At 40.4% G+C, this 23,207-nt stretch overlaps 1 protein-coding gene across 2 annotated transcripts in view; it reads right to left on the bottom strand.

Annotated features, from left to right (window-relative positions):
- Window positions 1-23,207, bottom strand: part of GALNT7 (polypeptide N-acetylgalactosaminyltransferase 7) — a 72,194-nt gene that overhangs the window by 31,536 nt on the left and 17,451 nt on the right. For both annotated transcript variants that reach the window (XM_063156199.1, XM_063156200.1), the window contains exon 2: window positions 9,371-9,825. In XM_063156199.1, coding sequence (XP_063012269.1) covers window positions 9,371-9,825 — 455 coding nt within the window. The remainder of the gene's footprint in view (window positions 1-9,370; window positions 9,826-23,207) is intronic.

The raw sequence follows: 23,207 nt of genomic DNA on the forward strand, positions 1-23,207 counted from the left end.
ATTTTATTATTAGTGCCCTTGGAAGCAAAAGATGTACCTACTGTTCCTCTGAAAGCATCATGATCCAAATCCAGGACAGGGTTTGCACAGAAACCCAACAGTAGGGGTAACAAGAGATTGAAAGGAATAATATTTGCAATTTTCCTAATCACAAGATTCTTGCCCATACTATCTCTTATCCAACATTGAAAAACTGAAGCAGTAACAACACAGGGCAGGAAAGCTGGGGTACCTAGGTGGGTAAAATAAAATCTTTTCCTTAGGGAAGGGGAAACTCCCATAGGAGGAGATGGAGCAAAGGCCCTCTGCTTTCCTCTTTTGGTTTAAGGAGAAGACCTCACAGCTTTTGAGGCCTTCCGCAGCCCTGTGACAGACTGTGGGTATTGCAGGGAGGCTGTGCCTAATTTTGGATTTATCCAACTTTTGCAGGCTTTACCCAATGTAATAAACATCTAGATTAGAACTTGAGGCTGTGAGCTCAGTATCACAGAAATGCTGTATTCCCACCACGCCTTGCTCATCAGATATTGAACCTTGAAGTTCCTACCCATGCTCATCCAGGCTGCATCATAACTTGTATCATACATATTCATTTCAATGCTCTAGCACAGCACAGTCAGGTTAACAGGAACAAGACAGAGCCTAAGAAGTGCATTTCATTTTTCAGTTTCACATTCAGGTTACAACTCATTTGACAAAATGATTCCTCCATGTGCCCCAGAATTCCTACGCTGCAGGTTGGCACCTGGAGGGTTACACGAACAGCTGCAGGAAATCGCTCCCACTCTCCTCTGCCCTTCCACTGAAGTCAAGGTTTAACTCAGAATTTAAATATGCTCCAGGTGCTGTGCTTTATATATGTTTTTGTTGAGTAAGAGGTCATGTTCAGAGCTTGGCCATCTCATTTCAGATGCACACACGGAGAGGTAAGTAAATCCAGCTACAGATAACACACCTGGTGCCTCTGTCAACCTCTTTGTACTCTTTGGGTTAATTATTTCTCCCTCAAAACTCAACATTTCAAATGCTAGCAGCCAACACTAAAGAGACACAGGATCCATTTTCTCTGTAGTTTTCATTACTGGGACCTGAAATATTACCAGAAAATGCCGGGTTTTGCTTTAAGGTGAATGCCTGGAATTTAAATCTTTCCTGACCACATGAGATGCTCTCACAATACATGCCTAATTACAATTTAAACATCATTTTTTTCTCCCTTCAGCAGTCCTGCCAGCAGAAAGGCAGCTTATAATCTGCAGTAGAAAGCTAGCCTTCCTGATTTAGTGTGACCACTATAATTCACCTGATTCTTGACTCCAGCTATCACTGAGGTGCACAAAAATTTATGTGCACATTATAGAAATAGTTTTCTTTGTTACAGAAGAGTTCAAGTGTATTATGTGGCATTGGAATAAAAGATTTTCCCAGGGTGCCGTGTGAAATTAAACCAAGTCCCTAATGTTTCATTTCCAATGATATAGATACCAAAAGTAATTACTGAAATCCTTTTTCTTGTAACAGTATCAAATATGTAATTTGCAAAGTGCTATAATTAAGGAACTAATCACATTCCTGAAGAAAGCAGGCTCCACTTCAGAGCCTTTGTATTCAACATTCTTAGCTACAACGAGATTGACTGGACTAGTAACTCCTTACTGTAAGAGAACATATTAAATTCATGTTATTTGCCCAGAGTAATAAGACTGTCCATTTCCAATGAGGAGCTAAGACTCATCTGCCTTACTTCATTACAAGTAATCAGTTAAAGCTAAAGATTTTTTTGTTTTAACTCCAGTCAAGCACTAACAATTCAATATTTTGGACCATAAAAAGTGTCCAAGTTGGCACTATCAAACTATGATAGTGAAAATATCTTTACTAACAGCTCTGCCTTGCTATCACACAGCTCTGCATGTATGTATTCTTACTAAAGTTATAAGTCTATTTTTGGCAAGAATTTCTTTTTTTAATGTTAAAAATAATTGAAAAATAAAACAAACACCCTTCAAAACTACATGTGCGATTTTAAAAAAACAAGCCAATTCTCATTCCCTTTTGCTTTATAAAATAAGCTGCAAAAACAGTTGTCCAAAAATACCTTTCTGTATGCACACAACATTGTACTCAAGCAACAAAGAGTTACCTTTTCAGATTTTTCAACAAAAGCTCATTGCCAGTTGTTCTGTTTGAAGTCAAAGGTGACCGGTGGCAACGGATCCAATTATTCAAGTACAAATTTGTATGGCCCAGGGGTTATGCCCTGTAACATCTACAATGTCCTTATAAAGGAAAACTCAAACTGGATAATCCACAGAAGGAAAAAACACTTAAAAATATTTATTCTGCCACAATCATACTGACAGATGTGTGTGGGTGATGCAGCTGAAATTCTAGCTCACTATGATGAGTAGACAGTAGCTATTTATTGTCATACTGAAAAAAAAATCTAGAAGGAGATTAATTTGTCTCATGCCATAAACATTAATGATGTTTCCTCTCCCAGTCAAACTATTCCAGATAAAATTCCTTCAACATCTGTCAAAAGAAGCTGTCAAAAATTCTAGCTTCAATAAAGTCATAAGACTAAAACCTTCTGGGTCAGTAAGAATACTTTGTAAGCAAGTCTTCCAAGGACTGGATAATAACAGCATATCAAGTCTGAGCAAAGCATGTTGAGCTTTAATCCTTTCTTTCAGCCTGAGCAGTTAATTACCCTGGCATGAAATCTGATCAGCACTACAAACATCCCTGGCTTAAGGGCTCTACAGAAGTGCAAGTTTGGTAATAGGAGAAATAGGGAGTTTCACAGTGCATCACTTAAAATATAGTGTAAGAAAATGCTTCTTGACTTCAAAAGTGCAATAAGCATGTCTCCAACCCAGCAAAACACAGGAATGGAAATGGCAGGTGTGGACTGGAGTGTTCTACTGTGAAAGTGGACTTCAGAAAGGAAAACCTACATTGATTCTCAGTGCTTTTGAGCTAGAAGTACAAAACGAGGATACTGCAACTAATGCATCCTAGATAAGTATTTTTTAGAAATACTGAATACAGATTGCTTGGAACATCTTGCACTGCTTTGTTCTTGTGTAACCAGGTGCAGCTCCTGTGAGCCAGACACTAAACAGCCTCTTCTCAGAGCTCTGCATCTGTGGCATCAGTGGCTTTGTCCATCAGGCAGCTTTCTCTCCCCTTTTGATTCTTCCATGCATCATTTACACACCTCCTTATATCTGCCATAAGAAGTTAATGATTTTGGGTGCTACAACTTTGTCAAAAAGGGCCCAGGAGTGGCATCTTTGAGGATAACCTCCCCAAAACACAGGAGCCACCCATTCCCACATGCAGTAGGTCAAACAGGCATGGCAGAAAACCCTCCCAGCTGCACCAAGAACTCCAGAAGGTAGACTAGGGAAGGTAGAGGCATGGACTGGCTACCTAGAAGGAGTACAGAAATAAAGCCTGAGCCCATGAAGGGAGCATTAAAGGCAAAGCTTTGTAGAGTTGAAATCCATAAGATGGAAAGGGCAATGAGAAGAGCTTGTAGGCTAAAGAAAGACTACAGAAAACATTAGTTTAACTATAAAAGGGACGAAATTTTGTGTCAAAGGACACATAAAAGACCGAGACACTCAACATCTGATTTCCTTGATTGTTTACTTGCAAGGTTTGCTGTCACACCTCCCAAGTCCCTGAGTCTAGGGGCAGCCTGCAGAAGAGAAAGAATATCCACCACAGAGGTGAGTCAGGAACCACTTCCCTGGACATACCACAGCAATGGGATACACACAGCCCAAGTCCATGGGACTGGATGGATGGCACCAGAGGGCACTGAAGAAGTTTGTGATGTCATTGTGAGATTTTGCTCTACCATATTTACAAGGTCCTGGTGCTTGACAGTGGTTCCTGAGGACTGACCAAAACAAATTCCTGCCCACCTTCAACAAGCAGGATCCAGGAAACGATGACTTGGAATTCATTAGCACTGGGTGAAGTTTTTGGAACTGATTAACTTTAGCTAACTCTCTCTAATCCATGAAGGACTGCTTTCTGCCAGAATAAATCAGAGCCAGTTTACTAGAGTCTAGATGTGCCAGGGATTTTGTTCAGCATGAGGACAAGGGGAAGCCATCAACAGAACCACACAGAAGTACTGGATGTCCAAGAAAGACTAACTCAGCACCTACGAATGGAAGAATCATGACGTGTAGGGAAGAACCAGAGCACCTGACAGGACAGAAGACACAGGCAGGAGACACCTCCTTTTGAAAAGGGGAGCTGTGAAGAAGGGAAAGACAGCATGATTAAAAACCAGATACTGCTAGCAGTAAGACATACATTCTTTAAATGAACAGGATGGTGTCCAAACAAGAGAAAGAGAAATGAGCATTAATTCAAGCTAAGTGCATGTAAATAAAGAGGTAGAGTAAAAAAAACCAAAAAACCACCAAATCCCTCAAAACCCAAGTTGGAGAAATAGCTTACTGAAGTATGAAAGCTGCTATTGAAATAATTTTTTTCCAAACACCAGAAGTAGGATGCCTGCCAGAAAGTCTGTTGGGCTGATACATGACCAAAATGAAAAGAGACCACTTCAGAAGCAGGAAATCTAAATAAAGTCTTTCCATTGAACTCCCAGCAGTGCCCAACGCCAGATACCCTTAGACTAGAAGAAAATAAAGGGCAAGTACACAGTGACACTTCTTACTAAATAGTCATGTCTTCAGATAATCTGCACGACAGCTTCTACTAGAATTTTCTGCCATGCTGCCTTACTGCCTTTTTAAAAAATAAACCCAGTATTTCCTAAACAATGCATCATGAATTAACAAACTCTTGTACTGAACTGCTGACTCCAGTCTTACACAAACAGAGGAACACACAACACCAATTTTTATCGAAGGGCTCTGGGGTTCTAAAGAATTGCAGACCACTAAGTCTGACTTCTGTGCTGAATAGAAGCTAGTAATAAATAACAAAATTAGTAAACCATAGACACAGCTTTTGTGGAAAAATATTACCATCATTCGGTAATAGAAAAGAAAAATATTACCATCTTTTGAAGAAATCAAAAATTTTGAGTGAGTGAGGCTACAAATACAGTAACTGAATTTCCAAAACATTTGATGAGGTTCTTTGTTTTCTTTACAGGTACAGTTCTTCAAACTATGGCAGATCTCTTAAGGTAGTAACTGCTGAAATTGTAAGCAAGTTTGTGACTTTAGCAGCATAACTGTGCTGGGACCTAAGCAGTCCACCTCTTCTTCCAGGTCATTGCTGAACAATAGGAAAGTTCTTGGAGTTGCAATTAAAATTACTATAAACAGCTGCAGAATAATTCAGGAATGCTATCTAGGAAATGAGCCAGCAGAAGAGCTCAGTGCAAGTGGAAATGATTGTATATGGAGTGTTAGACCACTCAGTGCATGGCCTCAGTGACAGATCCTAAACTCTGCATTTCCACTGGAGGAAAAAAAAGTTAAAAAAAATCTTGGAGTCAAATGTGGAGAGGTCTGTCAGAATTTTAGCTCAGAGTTAATGAAAAGGGAAATGAAATAGCAGGAATAATAAGGATGGAACATGAAACATTCCTGTAGGAACTTCATGGAGCTATCTCTGATATTCCCACATCACAGAGGCACATAGCAGTATCTGTATCTGGGAGAAGAGGTTAAAACAAGCACCACATTCTGCAGTCACTGACTCAGGATGTCATTAATTTCAAGACTATAAATGCATTCAAAAGACAAGTCTGTGCACAGAAAGAGGTCTCTGAAGCATGACAACCCTGTTGCAATTTTTGGCTCCAGTGCCCCAGTGCACTGGTTGCCAGGAATGACGCTTATCCATTCTTGTGTGTTTTCTCACCAGCATATGTTCTTGGCCAGAGCTGAAGTTGTCAGGAGAAACAATCACTGTTCAAACCCAGTATAGATGAATTTTTAAAAATTAAATTTTATTTTAAAATACTCTGGGGAGATGGATCATATACTGGTTAAACAACTCAATTCTTGTTATTCTTAGCAGCAATACTCCACAGTTATCTCTTGGGTTTATTTTTTTTTGAGAGGACACACCTTGTTACCCAAGAGCATTCACCCTCAAACCTAGGTCCCTTTTCATTTCCTTGGCACAGTGTATTTATCTTGGATCCAAAATAATCCAGAAAATTTATCACTCTGTTTTTACTTCAGCTCTACCTCTGGGCAGACTCCTGAATACAAAAAGCAGGGAGCAATTAAATTAATATCCTTCTTCCCAAAAGCTAACAATTATTTTATTGCAGGTCTGCTAGGAAGTAGGGATAATATGTAAAATCCAGTATAAATGATTGCTCTTAAGGGTCTGTCACCTATCAGGATGATAAATATAGATCAAAAAAAGGTAAAAATCACCAAATTTAAAGAAAAAAGTTTCTTCCAGCTACAGAGGTTTAGACAGGGCCTGCTAAGCCTGCTCTACTTCTTTGCTGCTAGAAATAAGGTGGAAAACAGGTATTTCTCTACTAATCCAGTTTATGTTCCCCCTGGCATTCTTTCAGAGTGCTGAAAGACTGCAGTGAGATGAGCCATCTTCTAACTGACTTTTACATACACCCATATATTCTTGATTTTTTAACCAAACTTATGACTCGCTCTACGTCAACACAAGTGCTGGGCATCAACACTGAAATATATTGGTTAAAATCCATAAACCAAGAGTATGTGGTACTGGAAAAATGGAAATAGTCTGATGTACCTGACGAAAAACTTGAACACACCATCCAGTGTCATTCCTCCCTAGGGGATACAGCAAGAATTAAGGCTTTTTACAGCAGCTGAGACTGCCCAGAATCACCAGCAAAGTTCCTCCTGAATCAATAAAGGCAGCTGGCAAATCATCCTGGCAACATGTCAGACTACAAAGTCAAATCCAAGCATAGCAGAATTGAATCTCCCTTTATTGGCATTTCTTTCCTCTTCTCCCTCCAGCAGGGACAAGCCCTGAGGCTATGTGGCTTTTAAGCTGAGAGAGACAGTTCTTGCAGCACAATTTCACTGTTGCTAGCACAGCCTGGGAAAGCATTTGGCAAACTTCACTGAACAAACCTGACTGCACTGGGTAACGCTTCAAAATTCTGATGCTCGAAGAAAGAGAGGGCTGAAGGGAGCTCTACCTACCTATGAACCAATAATTCAGTCTTTACCAGAAAGATCTCCCTCAATTAGCAATGCCAACTTACAATTAACAGCAACAACAAAAAATTACTATATTGCTCTTTGGCAGGATTCAAGTGAATGCTGAGTGGCTTTACCAGCCACAAAAGTCTTTTTAAATAGATCAGTGGGAGGAAAATAAATGGTGCATCCAATAGGTAATCTGCTACCTTTTGCTGCATTTCTCTCTGGTATTGGGGAGAGCAGGAAAGTGAGCATGTGGGAGCTGAAAGCATAGAGCAGTATCAGCAAATCTCTCACTGCTTCCCCCTCTCCTGTTCCCAGGAGACACACAGAAGCTATAAACCTTCAACCTACTTAGGCAATTGCAAGCATCTCAAGCATTCAATACATAAAGTAAGGGATATAATGTTGTCTGAAAAACACCTTCTGTTCACGTTGTTTTTTTATGTTGTTTTGTTTGCTTGCTTAGAACATGAAATCATTAAATACTAAAACCTAACTAATTTGAGCTGGTGGCTTTGACCTCACAAAGGCTTATCTACAACTGTGCTTGAAGGAAACAGTTTCCAAAATTCACCACTTCATGGCTGTCCCTCCTCTTTCTCAAAGTATTTAATAATTTTTGGGAATAACTATTTATTAATGTCCTTCAGAACAGAAGACAAATTCTGAGATCACGTTAAAAATACCTCAGGAACCTACAGGTGTGGAACTATTTGAGAGATACCACAGGCTGTCTGATGCTCTTCACCTAAAAATGAAGGAGAAGGAATACTTGAGTTCTGCTGCCAGAACTCAGCAGGGCAGAGCCAGCCCAGTCCCACCTGCATGTGTCACGTTGCCACCTCAGATTTGCTGTCCTTACAGAGGGAAGAAATGCCTCAGCACAAGCAGCAGTGTCTAAGGAATAACCTCCCAAAAAGAAAATGCTGACCTACACAGGCTACCCAGAACATTCCTTCCCTTTCAGAAAGATCTCTTTAGTACGAAGGACCAACTTGTGAGCGCAGCAAACAAAGAAAAGCAAAGTGAACCCCAGGACAGCTGGCACTACCTTGCTACCAACAGCACACAGGCATGGTCCTCTCCTCTGACTGCCAGGAAGTGGAAACCTTTAGTCAGTCACCTGAGGAACACAGCACAAAGCAAAGTGAAATGCTGTGCTCATATGCTTCATTTGCTTTCAGGGAGTGCACACCACATAGCAGATTCAAGCAGCTGCACATGCATAGGTATGGGTCAGACCAACAGCTGGCCAGTTCTCTCCTACCTTGCAAAAAGAAAACAAGACCCTCCATAAAGCCCAGAGCAGACCCCAGTAACCAGCCAATGAACACCAACAGATTATTTACCACAGCTGGAAACATACAGCCCAGAGACTGGCACCCAGTCCAGGGACCAGCATAGCTCCATTGCTGGGGATGAGGGGGAAGTGAAAACTCCAAAGTACTTAACATCACATCTAACTTCATACACTGCCCACAAAGCCCCAACCAAAAAACAGACTAAAAAATACCCTGCCATTAAATCAGTTTGCTCAGAAACCCATCCCTGATATTTAACAAGGAAAATTATACCACATGCAGATTAACCTGAGAGCAAAATTGCCTTCAACATATATCAAAAGTCAGAAAAGACTGTGTAGACCTGTTAGTAACTCTTGAGCAAATGTTAGCAACTTTCCAAAATTTTCCCACAACAAATTAGACACCCTTTCAGCAAGTAAATAAATGTTTTTTCTAAGATTGCTTCCCTCTTTAGGGCAAATGCTGTGAGAAACTGTTGGAAGATTACTCCAATCATCACTATGGCAGATCCATACTTCTGTTACTGCAGGTAAACAGGCAGTGTTTTAAAGAGAACAGTATTTCTTTATTTCTGTTCTCTATTTATGCTCCATTTTAAAGGCATCAGGGCAAATCAAAACTGAGTAAACTAACTAGCAGAGGGATGTCTAATAAAGATAATCCTTCCTGAAGGCAAATCTTATGAAGTTATGGATTAAGAAAAGACATGACAATGAAGACTATGGCTAGACATGGAACATACAAATCTATGCAATTTGACACTAAAACAGATGACTCCAGAGATAAATCCTATCTAAATACTATAAGTATTAATGGAAGGAGTCACTGCAATAGGATTAAGAAGAATATATGGAAAGGTGGTATAGTACAGCACAGAACCAAAAGAACCAAAGGTTTGCTTACTCTTCTTGGCGCAGGTCATTGACGCTCCGGTCTAGTGAGATCATATCACTTGCCACCATATTAAACCCAAACTCCTTAATGCTGGCTTGAACAGATTCTTTGTAGTCTGGTCCTAAGACATATGGCTTCGCCTCCTCTCCAGGGCCACCAACAACTCCATGAGGCTCAGGCTCTTTGGGTTCAAAATTACCAAGGACTCCAGGTCGTAACACAGGGTCTGGGTATGAAAATGTCTGAGGTTTGAATGTGAGATACTGTCTCTGGAGGATGTTTTGCTGCTTGTTATCAACACCATGCTGATTTAGTTCATTTTTGGCCTTATTCTTCCTTCGAATGGATTCCAAGTCCACTTCCACACCTTCAACATGAGGCCAAGGTACCACAGGTTTGAATTTCTCATTTCCGAGTCCATGGTCTCCTTTGTTTGGCAGGGGTCTGTTGGCTTCTTTGTCATCCTATATACACACACAGAGAAACAGCAGACCATATCAATTGATGATCCTTTATTTATTTGTATCCAGTAGCTGGTTAAGAGTTGGTACTAAATATATGTTGAGCAAGCATGGAGGAGTCTGTTGAGGGGTTCAATGAACACATTTTACTAAAGCTACCACTGCTGGAGAACACCACCAGCTGTTGTCCACACTTACCTTGGTGAGCTGGTTCTAGAAATGACCGAGTGCCCAAAGAATTCCCAAAGACCAAATAGCCATGCAGGACCTGTATAGCTGAATGTAGTTTGAACTGCAGTTCAAACTGATGTGCAAGGGGCACTGACAGAGCGTTTTATGAAGGAGAAGGTGACAAGGAGGCAAGCAGTGCCACAGCCCACAGCATGGCATCCTTGGCCCCACTGTTGGACAAGGAGTGTTTCTGAGGCTGCCCTGGCTCAGACCTCTGCAGGGTCCCGTGGTTACTAGAGACCTCAGAAGAAACCAGCTGGCTGGAAACCAGCCTCAGCTGGGAAAGAGAGCTGTAACCATGAGTAATGTGGCACACTCATCTGTGGCAGCCACGAGCCACAAACCATTCCTGCCCTCCACACACACCCCTGTTCCCCCAGCTCACTCCCACCGAGCTCCTCCCTCTGCTGCAACAGCTTTTTTACAGCTGGGAGGTGACACTGGTGGCACTGGGGACAGCAGGCAGAAAGGAGATCAGCTGCATGGACACAGGCAGTCCTGCCTGGGGAGGCAGTGCTGGTGCTGAAGAGAACTGCCATGGCCATTGGCATCTCCTGCATCCTTGTTTAAAACAATTTAACCGCACTCCTCCCTCTCTCCACACTAAGAAATTTGAAGTTCTCACTGAGAAGCAGGGCTGGCATTTTGAAAACTGCTCAGCATTTTCAGTGATCAGTGGGGCTGATGGGGTTAGAACAAGGGTGGGAGATTTTGGAAAGGCTTTGACGTGTCTGAGTGCGAAGTCTCCAGAATACAACAGCACCACCCATGAAAGCACTCCAAAACTCACAATCACAACTTTTTCCAACACTACTGTCCAAGAGTATGACAGGGAAATGTTGCTGAAGGTTCAGATATCCTGCTTAAATTGTTTATTTGTAAGCAGGACAAATGTTAGATTATTCAGAAATCTGCAGAAAACAACAGACATTTTAGCAATGTCTCAGATTCAAACAAAATTTTGAGATCAGAAGGATGTCACCCATTCCAACCTGCTGAAGGCAGGTTCACAGTGAGGTGGGGTTTCTCAGAGGCTTGTCCAGTCACACCCCTTTGTCCAGTTTCTCAGGACAACCTGTTCCAGTTGCTTGACCCAGTGAAGGTTTTTTCCCTCATACTTCAGTAAAAGTTTCTCATATTGCATCTTGTCCTCTCAGTCTGCACCCCTCAGAAGATTTTATTTCCTTTGCTCTGCAACTTCCTTTTTTTAGGGTGAAAAGATGCAATTAGATTCTCCATTTGACTTTTTTTCCAGCCAAACCCAGCCTCCCTAGCAGGTCTTTGCTAGGTCCTCGCATCTGTGAACATCTCTCCTGTGTTGGGGTAGTGTGGGAGGAAAAAGCACACAGAGCTCCAAACAGCTAAGCTCTTTCTAGGGCACCATTATGCACTCTGTTTCACTGCAACTAGGGTACAATCCTGACTCATGTCCATCTTCAGTTAAACCACATAATACTTCCTACTACATCACACTATTTTCCTTACATCAATCCGCTTAAAAAAACCTGCAGAAATTAAGAAAAACACAGTATACAATATTTCTAGGTTAACATGGTAACAGTGGGAGTCAGACTGGCTCCAATTCAAAATAAGGAGTTTATTCAAGAAACATTCTGAGTTCTCTGTTTGTTATAGTTTAAACAGGGAGGACATACAACATGCAGAAGTGTTAGATTATTCTGTTCTTCCATCATCATTTTTTCAGGAACTCAAAAGTCAGTATTGGAAAAGGGAAGTTTAGGGCATGTGAAAAGGCATATTTTGCAAGAAAGTCAAAGGCTGTCATGGATCTAAATAAAGCCCTGAGAGGACTTTTGAAGAGAGCATCATCTCACACTTACCCTAGAAATCAAAAGGAAGGCTTTGCCACTAGACTGCCAGAACACTGCTGAGCTCTCAGCTCACATCTAATTCCTGCTCTGAGTGCGGAGGCAGCTATAAAAGCCAACAAAACAGGCAGCATCATCAGGAAGGATGCTTAAAGACAGCATAATTTTGACTACATAAAATTTGATGCATTCATGTATTCAGTAATATTTAGTTCTGGTCTCCACATCTCAAAAGGAGTCAGAGAAAGTACAGAGTAGGGTAACCAAACTGAAGCAGAAGGTAGAAAGGTATCTTGGGATGAAAGACCAGAAAGGCCACTCATTTTTCATCTCCAAGACCCTGCAGTGTGGAGATGCAATGGCTGAGGGGTATACAACTGAAGTTAAAAATATCATGAAAGTCATGGTTAAACCCAAAGGAAACTCACTGTTTACTGTGATGGATGACAGGTCCATAGGGGGACTGTAAAAGGGTTGTGAGAAACCCTCTGAAAATCTGAATTAAACAGCTGTAGATGCTGGAAGAGTCCAAAGGGAAGGCAGCATAGAAAGTAGCCAGGTTTACACACTGCCACACTCAGTCAACCACCCTGGATCATCAGTCTCAATCAGACAGGAATTTCTTATTCCCCTGGTTTGTGTGGAATTAAATAACCTTTCATTACACTTCCATTAGCTATAAAACAGTAATGAGCTTCTACTTTGCCAATTCTTTGACTGAAGCATAACACCTCTGAAAGAAATTTGTTTGTTTTGCTGCTGTCAGAACTGACTTATCCTTTATTAGGATAACATTAGTATCCTAACATTTATTAGGATTACATTTAGCCTCATTATAACTGCTATGCACAATTTGCATTATAATGCATTTATCTGTAGTTTCCTTCTATGCACTAAATATATTCCATATTTGCTGGCATGGAAAAATATTTCATAAAACTAGGAAATTAAATACACAGGCACACTCATTGACCCCATTCCTCCAATATCTATGCTCAGAGGACAAATCAGATAGAAAGCATTTGTTGTGGGTTAGCCCCTGCAAGCAGCTCAGCATGACACAGCTGCTCACTCCTTCCTCCCTAACCCTGGACACAAATCTAAAACACAGCAATTACAGGGGATGCTATGAAAAAAAATGAACTTAATCTCAGGATTTTATGGACATTAAAAAAAATAGAAGAGGAACTAGCAGTGCTTAGGTGCATGGTCATTTCTCCACAGATAAGCGAGACAAGGATTTTCCAAATACTGTCTGGAAAAAAAGCAAAGTCAAACCACAATCAGAGAACTACTTCAGTCACCATATAAACCACAATGCCTTAGTTAGGAGCTTCTAGGGCTTCCCCTCTCTTTTATGAATTATGACCCACACCCCCTTTTAAAGGAAAAAAAAAAGTATATTAAAAAAAAAAATTAATCAGTGTTCGTCCTTGATTACAAGTTTGGCTCAGGCAAAAGCAGTCATACAATAACAGCTAAACTAGAAGGCATGTGTAGGAAAAAAAAGATAAAGCACAACAACCTTCCCAAAGTGGCAAAAATAAAAGGTCTGCAAATTATTTTAAAAGCTTTGAAGGACATAGTAGCAGCAAAGTGAATGGAGGGCTCTGAATACAGCACTTCTAGGTTGTCCAAAAATGAGGGGACAGAAGCAAAGCCTACGAATTCTCTCACATCTGACGACAAATAACAAAACCAACAAAACCTCATTACATCTTTATAAAAAGGACACATAATACAGAAAAAAGCTTTTTCCACAGATCATTATCTTTTCCCATAGGGTTGGACCTAGGATTCCCTGCCAGCTTCCTAGATCCAGTTTGGTGCATGCTTCTTTATTTTTTGAATGTTTTTTTCACTCCTTAGGGAAATATTTGTGAGTAACTGCAATGGGTGTTTCCGAAACAGTGACGTGATATAAATAAAGCACTATCTTACTTGCAAATAAAAAAAAGGGGGCTATTCATTGTCATTTTACTTCACAAATTAGGTGCCTTATTGCAGAAGACAAGAATGCAGTTGAAGGTATAGAAAACATAACTGGTTCCCTTTGAAAACACACCTATAAATTATACAAAATAAAAGGAAAGACTGTGAGAGGTTTTAATAAGGCTGCAGAATCAGTCATCTGGTGGGGGGCTGGAGCTGTAGCTGGCAATAAAACTGCCAATGTGAAAGTTGTATAATCTGCTTTTCTTCAGTAACTAGTTCAAGACTGGCAACTCCCTAAAATTCTCTATTAAATACTGTTTGAAAAAAAAATATTTTAAAAAAGCGGATTTGCTTGAGAATTTTCTGTTGAGAATTTCAGAATAAATAAGCAATGATTCCCTCAACACAGTTGTCTGACTCTCAAAGGGTTCCATCCCATGAGACTTCACACCTCCCACCCCTGCCATGGTAGCCTCCATTCCAGCAAGCAGAAATTACACCAACTACAGCTGGTCCTGCAGACCAAAAACACACACAAATGGAAAAACACCCAGCTTCTCAAACAAGGATAAAGACAGAACTTCTGCTATCACTTAAAAAAAAAAAAAAAAAGCAAAGCCTTTAAAATCACTATAACTTTTTGCACAAAATAGTCTGTTTCAAGCTCCACATGCAGCATTGCTTCTAAATCATATTTTGCTAAATCTTCCATCAAACAATTTTGTCGCAAGATGACCCCGCTGACTCAAATTGAGGCTGAAGTTGGACTGTGAGAGTTCCTACGTCAGATATGAGCAATGGCATTCAAGCCATCTGGCTTGAAAGGGCCATTTGCTGTCACAGTGCCTGGGCAAAACAGCCTCCATCCTGCTATGCCTCCTCTCAGTACATTGCAGAGTGATGGAATGCTGCTTACACGCTCAGTAGCTCCTACAACGACTTTTAAAACTTGTGGAAAATTAGAATAGATCATTTATGAGAACTCCAGAAACACAGAGACAAGTACCATTTGACACCAAGTTAGACAAAACTTTTGAAGTTTAAAAATGCATGTTTGTAAAATTAACAGATTGCTAAATCCCTCCATTGCATGCTTTGTGCAACCCAAGTGAGAAACCATGCTGTTGATGGTGTTTGTCACACGCAGTTTCAGGAAAATAGAATTCTGTAAGTTATATTTTTACTTTCACAGCCACCCTCAATTTGGACATATACTGACAATACAAAAGTCCATTACACAGTAAGTGCTACCTCTCCATAGTAGATTTCTGCTCCCTTAAATATCCTGGGGGAAACAGAACAAACTTAAACAAGGATCAATTCAAATCTACCATCCTGGAATAAATTTTGGTACACAGAACTACCAGGACTATACAGCTTTGAACCACAAACACACTGCAGTGATGGCATCTCTGAAGAGCAAGTAATCTAATCCTACAAGAAAACAACCACATCTGTTATTTTTTGGAGTCTTCAGCATGAAATTGGTCAGAAGCCACTTATGAATCACAAGTCCAACCAAATAAAAAGAAATTTGATTATATAAACAAGCAAGCATTACACTATATGCATATTTACATATATATTAATATATAAAATATATATGTATATATTAAAAATATATACATATAAAGATATTAAAAATATATAAATGTTCTACTCACTAAAAAATACATAACACTAAAGTGTGAATGAGGTGCAAGAGCCACAAGCAGCTTTGGAGAAATGAGTATTGAGCAGTACTTTCATACTGATGTGTTTTGTACTCCCACTTATATCTGAGGAATGGCAAATAAAAGATTGTGGGTGGGATTTTATTTCTTCTTTTTTTTGAAATTTAATTAAAAGAAAAGCAGAGCAACTTCCTCCTTCACCCGTTTCCTAGATTTCACAGCATCTATCAAGCTGATTGACACGTGATACACTGCTCACTGCCCTGCACTATCCTTTATCCAACTTGTTATTTTGTTTTAGATCCCAAGTAGCTCTTGGAGAGGAAACAGTTTTTCCAGGAATAGATACCTGTAATAGAGCTGCTAGTCATCAGCACTGAGAGAAATCCCTTTCCCACTCACTCCTTATGTCCTCTGTGATAAGGCACAACAAGGCAATCAGTAGCACACGCAACTTCTGCAGTACAGAAGTTCCTGAGTTTTCAGTGGATATCAGCAGACCACAGCCATTAATATTGACTCAGCCCACTGAGAGAATAGTAAAGTAACAGCGCTTCTGAGCCCCCAAATGACCTGGGCTAGCCAAGGCAAAACAATTTAGTGGGGAGTAAGATAAACAAGTTTATTCTATTTTATAGCTGACATTTCTGAGATACGAGAGTGTTGCTTGTGGAAAAGTGGAGTGTCCAAAAATAAGAAGGGCACATAGTAAAGGAGAGGAACTCTTTGTAGAGATGTGAATTTGGTAACAGCTCAATGTTCTGCTGTAATGAAGGAGTTTGACAGAATTTAGCATTCAAGTTCCAACTGCATTAATCTACATAAGCCTCTGTATCATGGATTCCTATTAATAGATAAAAACAACCTCTTGTTATCTAGTAATGAGTCTAAAAATTAACAATATTCACTAACATCTAAGGCCATCTCTGCTGGTCTTTGAACCTGTGAGGTCAAGAAAGACACTGAGGAAGATAAGGCTTAGTTCATCAACTTTATTTCATTTTTCAAATGATTGCTCCAAGAGTTCCCTGGGCAAAAAGACCCACTAGCTCTTCCTGTCCTCTTGGATGTCATCTACTTTGTCACAGCACAAGCATTTATCTAGGACAGTGACTTGAGGCTAGTGCTGCATACTGCCATGCTCTGCAGCCAGCACTTCACAAGGTCATCCACAAGGCACAGCAACTGCTACTAAGCTATGGAAGCCCTCAGATAACAAATCCTATGGAAGAAGGAACACCTTTTTCAGTCAAAATAACCCGATTCCCTGGTTGTTTACCTAACAGAAGGAACATAATCAATCCTGAGTTCCACCTGTTTACTTGCAGAATATTTTGTTTAAAGACATGCCCACATTTGGATGTCACTATGATACCCATCTAAGCTTCCCATTTAAATGAAATTGTTCTGTTGTGACATTATCTCTCACTTGCAAGGGGAGCTAATGATACTTCTGTCATCCTCTTTGGCCTTGCTGTGTATGTGTCATTAAAAACTCATGCAAAGTAATGCAATCCTGCCACAACTGCTCTTTTAACTTGCACTGCTTTACCCCCTGTCCCTGCTCCTCACTCTATCTTCCAGTGACACTGCTCTCCCAGAATTTACTGCTGGATATGTCTCTTTTGGAGTCTGGATCTTCTACAAATGCAATTGTGACATTCACGTGCTTCTGGTCCAGACTCAGCAATCCCCATTGGGAAGTTCAGACACCTCCATTGAAAGCAGAGGCTACCCAGAGAGCTGGCCAGAGTGCTTGTGCTACATTCAGTCTCATAAAAATGCTGCCATTGGTCACCCAAAACTTGCAAACTTCACACTCTCACCTTCAGGACATTTCAGAGCACAAGAAATGACAGAACATGGCCTGTACCTTACCTATGTTACATGATGGCTCCTGAGGAGAGGTGCAGTACTCCTCGAATTCCTGTGTGACAAGCAGTTTCACAATTACACTCTGCCTGACTGAAAGCAAGTAAAAATAAAGACACTGAGTGCCTCAGAACAAATTACCGTAAAAAATAGCAGTCCAAATGTCCTCATCTTCACTAGCACTCAGTGCTTGGGGAATATTGAACCAGCTCTTAAACCTACCAATCTCCTTCCTGATTGCTTGAGATACAATTCTTACTTGGCTTTTACACATCCCATCCTGCCATTCCTGGTCCCGTCACACTACCCCTGGTCCCATCTGTAATTCAACAGTCACAGTGTGCTAAAGAAGCCCTGACAAAGATCCATTTCACTCAAAGCCCCCAGTTATGCCCAAGAACTTTGCAGAGCAATCACAGACTTATAGAATGGTTTGGGTTGAAAGAGGACCTTGAAGACCACCTAGTTCCAGCCCCCCTGTCATGGGCAGGGGCACTTTCCAGGTTGCCTGGAACTACATCCAGCTTGGCCTTGAATGCCTCCAGGGATGCGGTGTCCACAACTTCCCTGGACAACCTGTTCCAGCATCTCACTGCTTTCACAGGAAAGACTTTTTTCCTACTCTATGGAGAGTACCATGTAATCTGGATAGTAATTAATGAAATCTAAAATAGAAAGTCTCAGATAAATACCTGAATAAACTGATATCAAAGAAATCTGACCTTGATTTTGTAACTTAAGGCTAGTTTTGAAGCAAGCAAAACAGTCTCTTATCATTAAGATTACAATCGCTTCCAAGTAAAAGAAATATTCTTAAACTAAATTGCAAATGAAGCTGCTGCATTACCTAAGGGGATGTATTTCAGTCTCTCCCAGACTCTAGAAATGAAAACATGTTGGCACTAGTAACCTGTGCAATAAAAAGAACACAAAACCATATCTGCAGCTGCTTGCTGCAGAATAACAGAAAAGCTGTTAGAGGACCCTTGATAAGACAGAAGTATGATCCAAAGCCTCTTAAATCCTCTCCCTACAGACAACACACTAAAGATGACAGAAAAACTTTAAACTCAGAAGAGCAAGAATTTATTACAAGTTTATTACAACTAGACCAATCACCATTTTCAGTAGAAGAAAGCTGAAGCAATCACAGAAACACAGAATGGCTTGGGTTGGAAGGAACCTTAAAGATCTCTCAGTTCCGCCCCCCTGCCATAGTCATCTCCTACTAGACCAGATTGCTCAAAGCCCCATCCAACCTGGCCTTGATCACGTAGGACAGAACACAAAGAAGCACAAAAGCAAGTATCTTCCCACACACTGCATCTTTACAGGTGTGGTTTTGCTCCTTGCTAATTAAATGGCTTCTTTGTTTCATCCTAGTTCAATTTGTCTGGTCCCCAAGGAACCAGAGACCACAAGAGACCTGCCCGCACTGATCCTGGCTCTCTTCTTGACACAAACTGAGGAAAGGCAATACTGTACCTCACACAAGGTAAGTCAGCTTAGGTTAAGTACTTAAGAGTGATCTAATAAACCACCAGCTGACCCAGTGACTGCAGAACAGTCTGCCACCAACAGCTTTTCAACCACCCATAGCCTTCCCTCCTCTGCCCAACAGATAAATACATTTCTGCATACTGCAGCCTACATTGTCATTAGTATGTATTTAGCATGGTAGTTCAACTACGAACTTCTGTAGAGTATCACCCACATTAATTCCTTCTTAAACAGACTGCAGTGACTCAGAGCTCCAAGCAAGAGAAAAGCACCTGTTAGCTATATTTACCCTCAAATACACCATATGGGTTACTACACCATCGATGAGACACCACACAATTAAAAAAAACCAACCAATTTGTATGCCAGTTGACTAATTTCATGCTAAATCCAGCCATTTGACATTTTACTGTATTTTAGTTGTTCAGAACGCTGTTGTGACAACAGCCAAGCCCCATGAAGAGGCTGAAGAGAAGGAGAGCACCAAGCCCTGGGGTACAGCTCTTCTACTGCAGCACCAGGGAGAAAATCTGTTCCAGGTAAGCAAAGCCCAGCAGACTCTGGCCCGTCTTTACAAAATAAAGTCTAGTTCCTTGTCTAGTCTTGAGAGCAGAGACACTGAGGACCCAATCAATTCCAGTTTTCCTTCTTTTCCTGATGCCACTCTCCACATCAAGTCTCAGTAGATGTCAAGTTGCATCTACACACAGAAAGGCCAACACCTATTGCCTAGAAAGTTAAACCTTTTTTCACTTAAAAATATAATGAAAATAATTCTTTTTCAACTCCTCAACCTGGAGGGTGCCTTGCTGCACAAGAGGATCAGCAAGGTGACTTGCTCCAGAAGCTGATGTGCCAGCAGCTGTAGGTATCACAGGAGGAGTAAAGCAGCACAAGAACAAGGCATTTCTGAAAAACAAGCACATGAAACTGGCTTCTAGGGACACAGCCAACTCCAGAACAATGTTTAAACAGATGAAGGCTATGGGAAATCTCCAAATACTCAGAATTCTGGTCAATCTAATCAATATCATCATTGCTCATTTCTGTAAACATTCACTGCTATGTACTTAGTTCAAATGCCACCTTCTGGTCTCCTTTTCATTTCTCTCAAATTTCCAGTTTTGTTTACAATGCTGTGATGAAGATGATGCCATTACTTACCCTATTTGAGAAGGGCAGAAGGTGAAGGTAAGAAATTTTTCCAACTCTTTCTTCCAGGCAAAAGACAAATATCAGAAAATCTCTTTGAAAACTGGACTGCAGAAATTATGGTACAAAATGCAGGATCTTTTTATCCTGTCTCCCTCCTCCAAATGTGATTAGGAGCACCACATTTGCCCAGGGCTATGTGGCTTGGAGCAATATAATCAGATTTTGAAAACAATGCTCAGTCAGAATCATACTTAAGCTGTAGCAAATTGCTTCACAATACTTTGAATAACTAACACCTTTTCAGCCTATGATGTAAGAGAAAAAAGGGAAATATATCATAATTAGACAACTGTCCACAGCTTTTCTTTTTTAGAGGGATTTTATGAATGCTTAACTGAAAAAATTCTGAGTATTAAGAACACAATGGACAATTGCATCATCTCTATGCTGAGTTGAGTGTAAGATGTAAAAGGGCCTCTAGATTTCAGGTCTTCATGACTCCTGGAGTATTTCTTACCCTCTTTGTTAAAAAAATGAAGAGGTTAAGAATTAAATTTTTTTACTGTCTTTGCACTGCAATGAGAGGCTAGAAAAAGAGGACTTTTTTTTTTAGTAATGTAGATATGCAACTTTATTGATTAATAAAAATTAAGAGGAAAAATAGCCTGAGTACTTGAAAATAGTGTTGTATTGATGTCTTAGCCACACAGTATATGCTGATCCATGCAGTCTAACTTTTTCTACAGTATTGTTCTACTGATGCCACATGTTTACAGTGTCACGTGCTTGGCAAACAACTCCTGCAGTTTTTGCAACCAAATGGAAGAAAGAGAAAGCGGACATGAGAACAGACTAATTTGCAGCAACATTGCCACAATCCAGAACACCAACACCTCTCTCACTTGGATGTTTTCTCTGGTGATTTCTCATTTCACTCCTGTGCTCTGTGATCCTCAGCAGCAGCACCCTGTCTGCCCTGCCCAGCAGCTGGCCTCAGCCAGTACCACTCTCACACTCAGCGCTTTGCTACAATTGCTGAGAACTGTATTCCACAGCCCTTAATAGCTCAGCAATAACAAACATCTCCTTCCCGTCCCAAAAACCTCCTTCATCCTTTTTTCCTGGGAAGCTGGGCCCTCCAAGATGAAAAGGCTTGAAACACAGCATCACTCAAGAGCTTCAATACAAGATTTGTTCTCATCACTACATTTCAACATTAAATGAAGCTTGTGACCTTTCCAGTTGAGTCATTGTTCCTTCCACGTTCCGTTTCACTCTAGGAATATCCTTCATCTTATGTATATTTTTCAATGACATCTTAAAAATAGAACTCATGTTTATTCATATGGACGTTAGGAATTATTAAGAATTTCTAAGATGTCCTCTGTCCATTTCATTTTCTTCCAAAAAGCAAAAATTATTTTTCTTTTCCTGTGTAACACTATTACACAGTGGACTAGGAAATAGCAAGGCTTTTAATTTTGCCAAGACAAAACCCATTTTATAAATGTTCTCTATAAATTGAAGAAAGAAATAGATAAAACTGTTTCTTTTGGACTGAAACAATCAAAATATAAGTAATTAAGTTTTAAGCTGCAGAGATAAGCAGGTAAAAACAAGCTGTGCTGGTTTTGGCTGGGGTGGAGATAATTTTCTTCCCAGTGGCTGGCATGGGCTGTGTTTGGGATCTGTGCTGAGCACAGGGCTGATAATGGGGAGATGTTTTTGTTATTTCTGAGCAGGGGTTGCACAGAGCCAAAGCCTTTTCTGCTTTCCATAGTGCCATGCTGGGAAGGAGACACAGCCAGGACAGGTGACCCAAACTGAGCACAGGGATATTCCAGACCATGTGGAATCATGCTCAGTATGTAAAGTAGGGGGAAGAAGAAGGAAGGGGAGGAGCATTTGGAGTGATGGTGTTTGTCTTCCCAAGTTACTGTGATGGGGCCCTGCTCTCCTGGAGATGGCTGAGCAGCTGCCTGCCCATGGGAAGCAGTGAATTCATTCCTGTTTTGCTTTGCTTGTGTGCTTTGCTCTTGCTTTCTGTATTAAACTGTCTTTATCTCACCCTGTGAGTCTTCTCACTCTTACTGATCCAATTCTCTCCCTGATCCCACTGGTGGGGGAGAGGGGGAGCAGCTGCCTGGGGCTTGGCTGCTGACTGAGCTTAACCCACAACACAAGCATTCACTTTGTAAAAACAAAAGAGTTACCGTATATAACCCATAACTTTACTATAGATAAAATCCAACTTCTATTACTTTTCAGAAAAAGCTTCAGAAAGAAACAAGAACTATCATCAATTGTCACATTCTATGTGGCTGATGCCAGCTTCTCTGGCTCCTCAGGCATCAACAATGAACACTGCACTGGTTCAAGCCTGCAGAGGAACTTCATTCTTGTTCCTCAATCATCTGGGACAGGTGGATATTTAAAAATCATGCATTTCTTTTATATAACTCAGCAAGTAAATGACATTTACAATACAATAAATCCATCACTAATGGACACGCTTGATCAAGAGATGCACTTTTCTGTGCTGTATCTTGTCTGCCTCAATTTTTAGAGAGAGATATGTCAATCTCATTTCATATTTCTTGCTATTAAGGAGCAAACCGCATGATTAGATTTTCATTTATCTTGAAATATTGTAATCATTCTCAGGCTTTACCACAGTCTACTTCTGTCTTTTTTTAAATTGCTTTTTAGAATTTGATCAACTCTACCATTTTGAAAGCTTCTTCAAGGAAACAGCCAGCTAAAGCTAAAAACTGCATTGTACACAACTTATACATACAGTCCAAAACCCGCTTCTACAAGTTGCATCTGAACTCCCAGAAGATTTCCAAAATTCAGAGTATTTATGTAATTTCCTTGTGTACTGCTTGACTAGACAAGAGAAGGGAAAAAACTTGTGATCAATTGTGTTCTCTGTGATTTGATCTCATCTTTCCTTGGCCCTTCATTCCTGGTCTTTCCTACATAGGAGAACGTGTGTGGTGTTTGCCAATAAAATTAGTTATAGTCTACTGAACCATTGAGGTAAGAGAGGTTCTTATCTGCACCAAATACTTCAAAAAAACCCAAAAATCAACACAGCACACACATTTGAAGCATAAAAAGGAAAAAAAAAAAAACCCTGCAGCAACACTAAACTAATAAAAAACCAATGTATTGAACAGACAAATCA

The sequence above is a fragment of the Melospiza melodia genome, chromosome 5 (genome assembly GCF_035770615.1).
Source record: "Melospiza melodia melodia isolate bMelMel2 chromosome 5, bMelMel2.pri, whole genome shotgun sequence".
NCBI lineage: Eukaryota > Metazoa > Chordata > Aves > Passeriformes > Passerellidae > Melospiza > Melospiza melodia.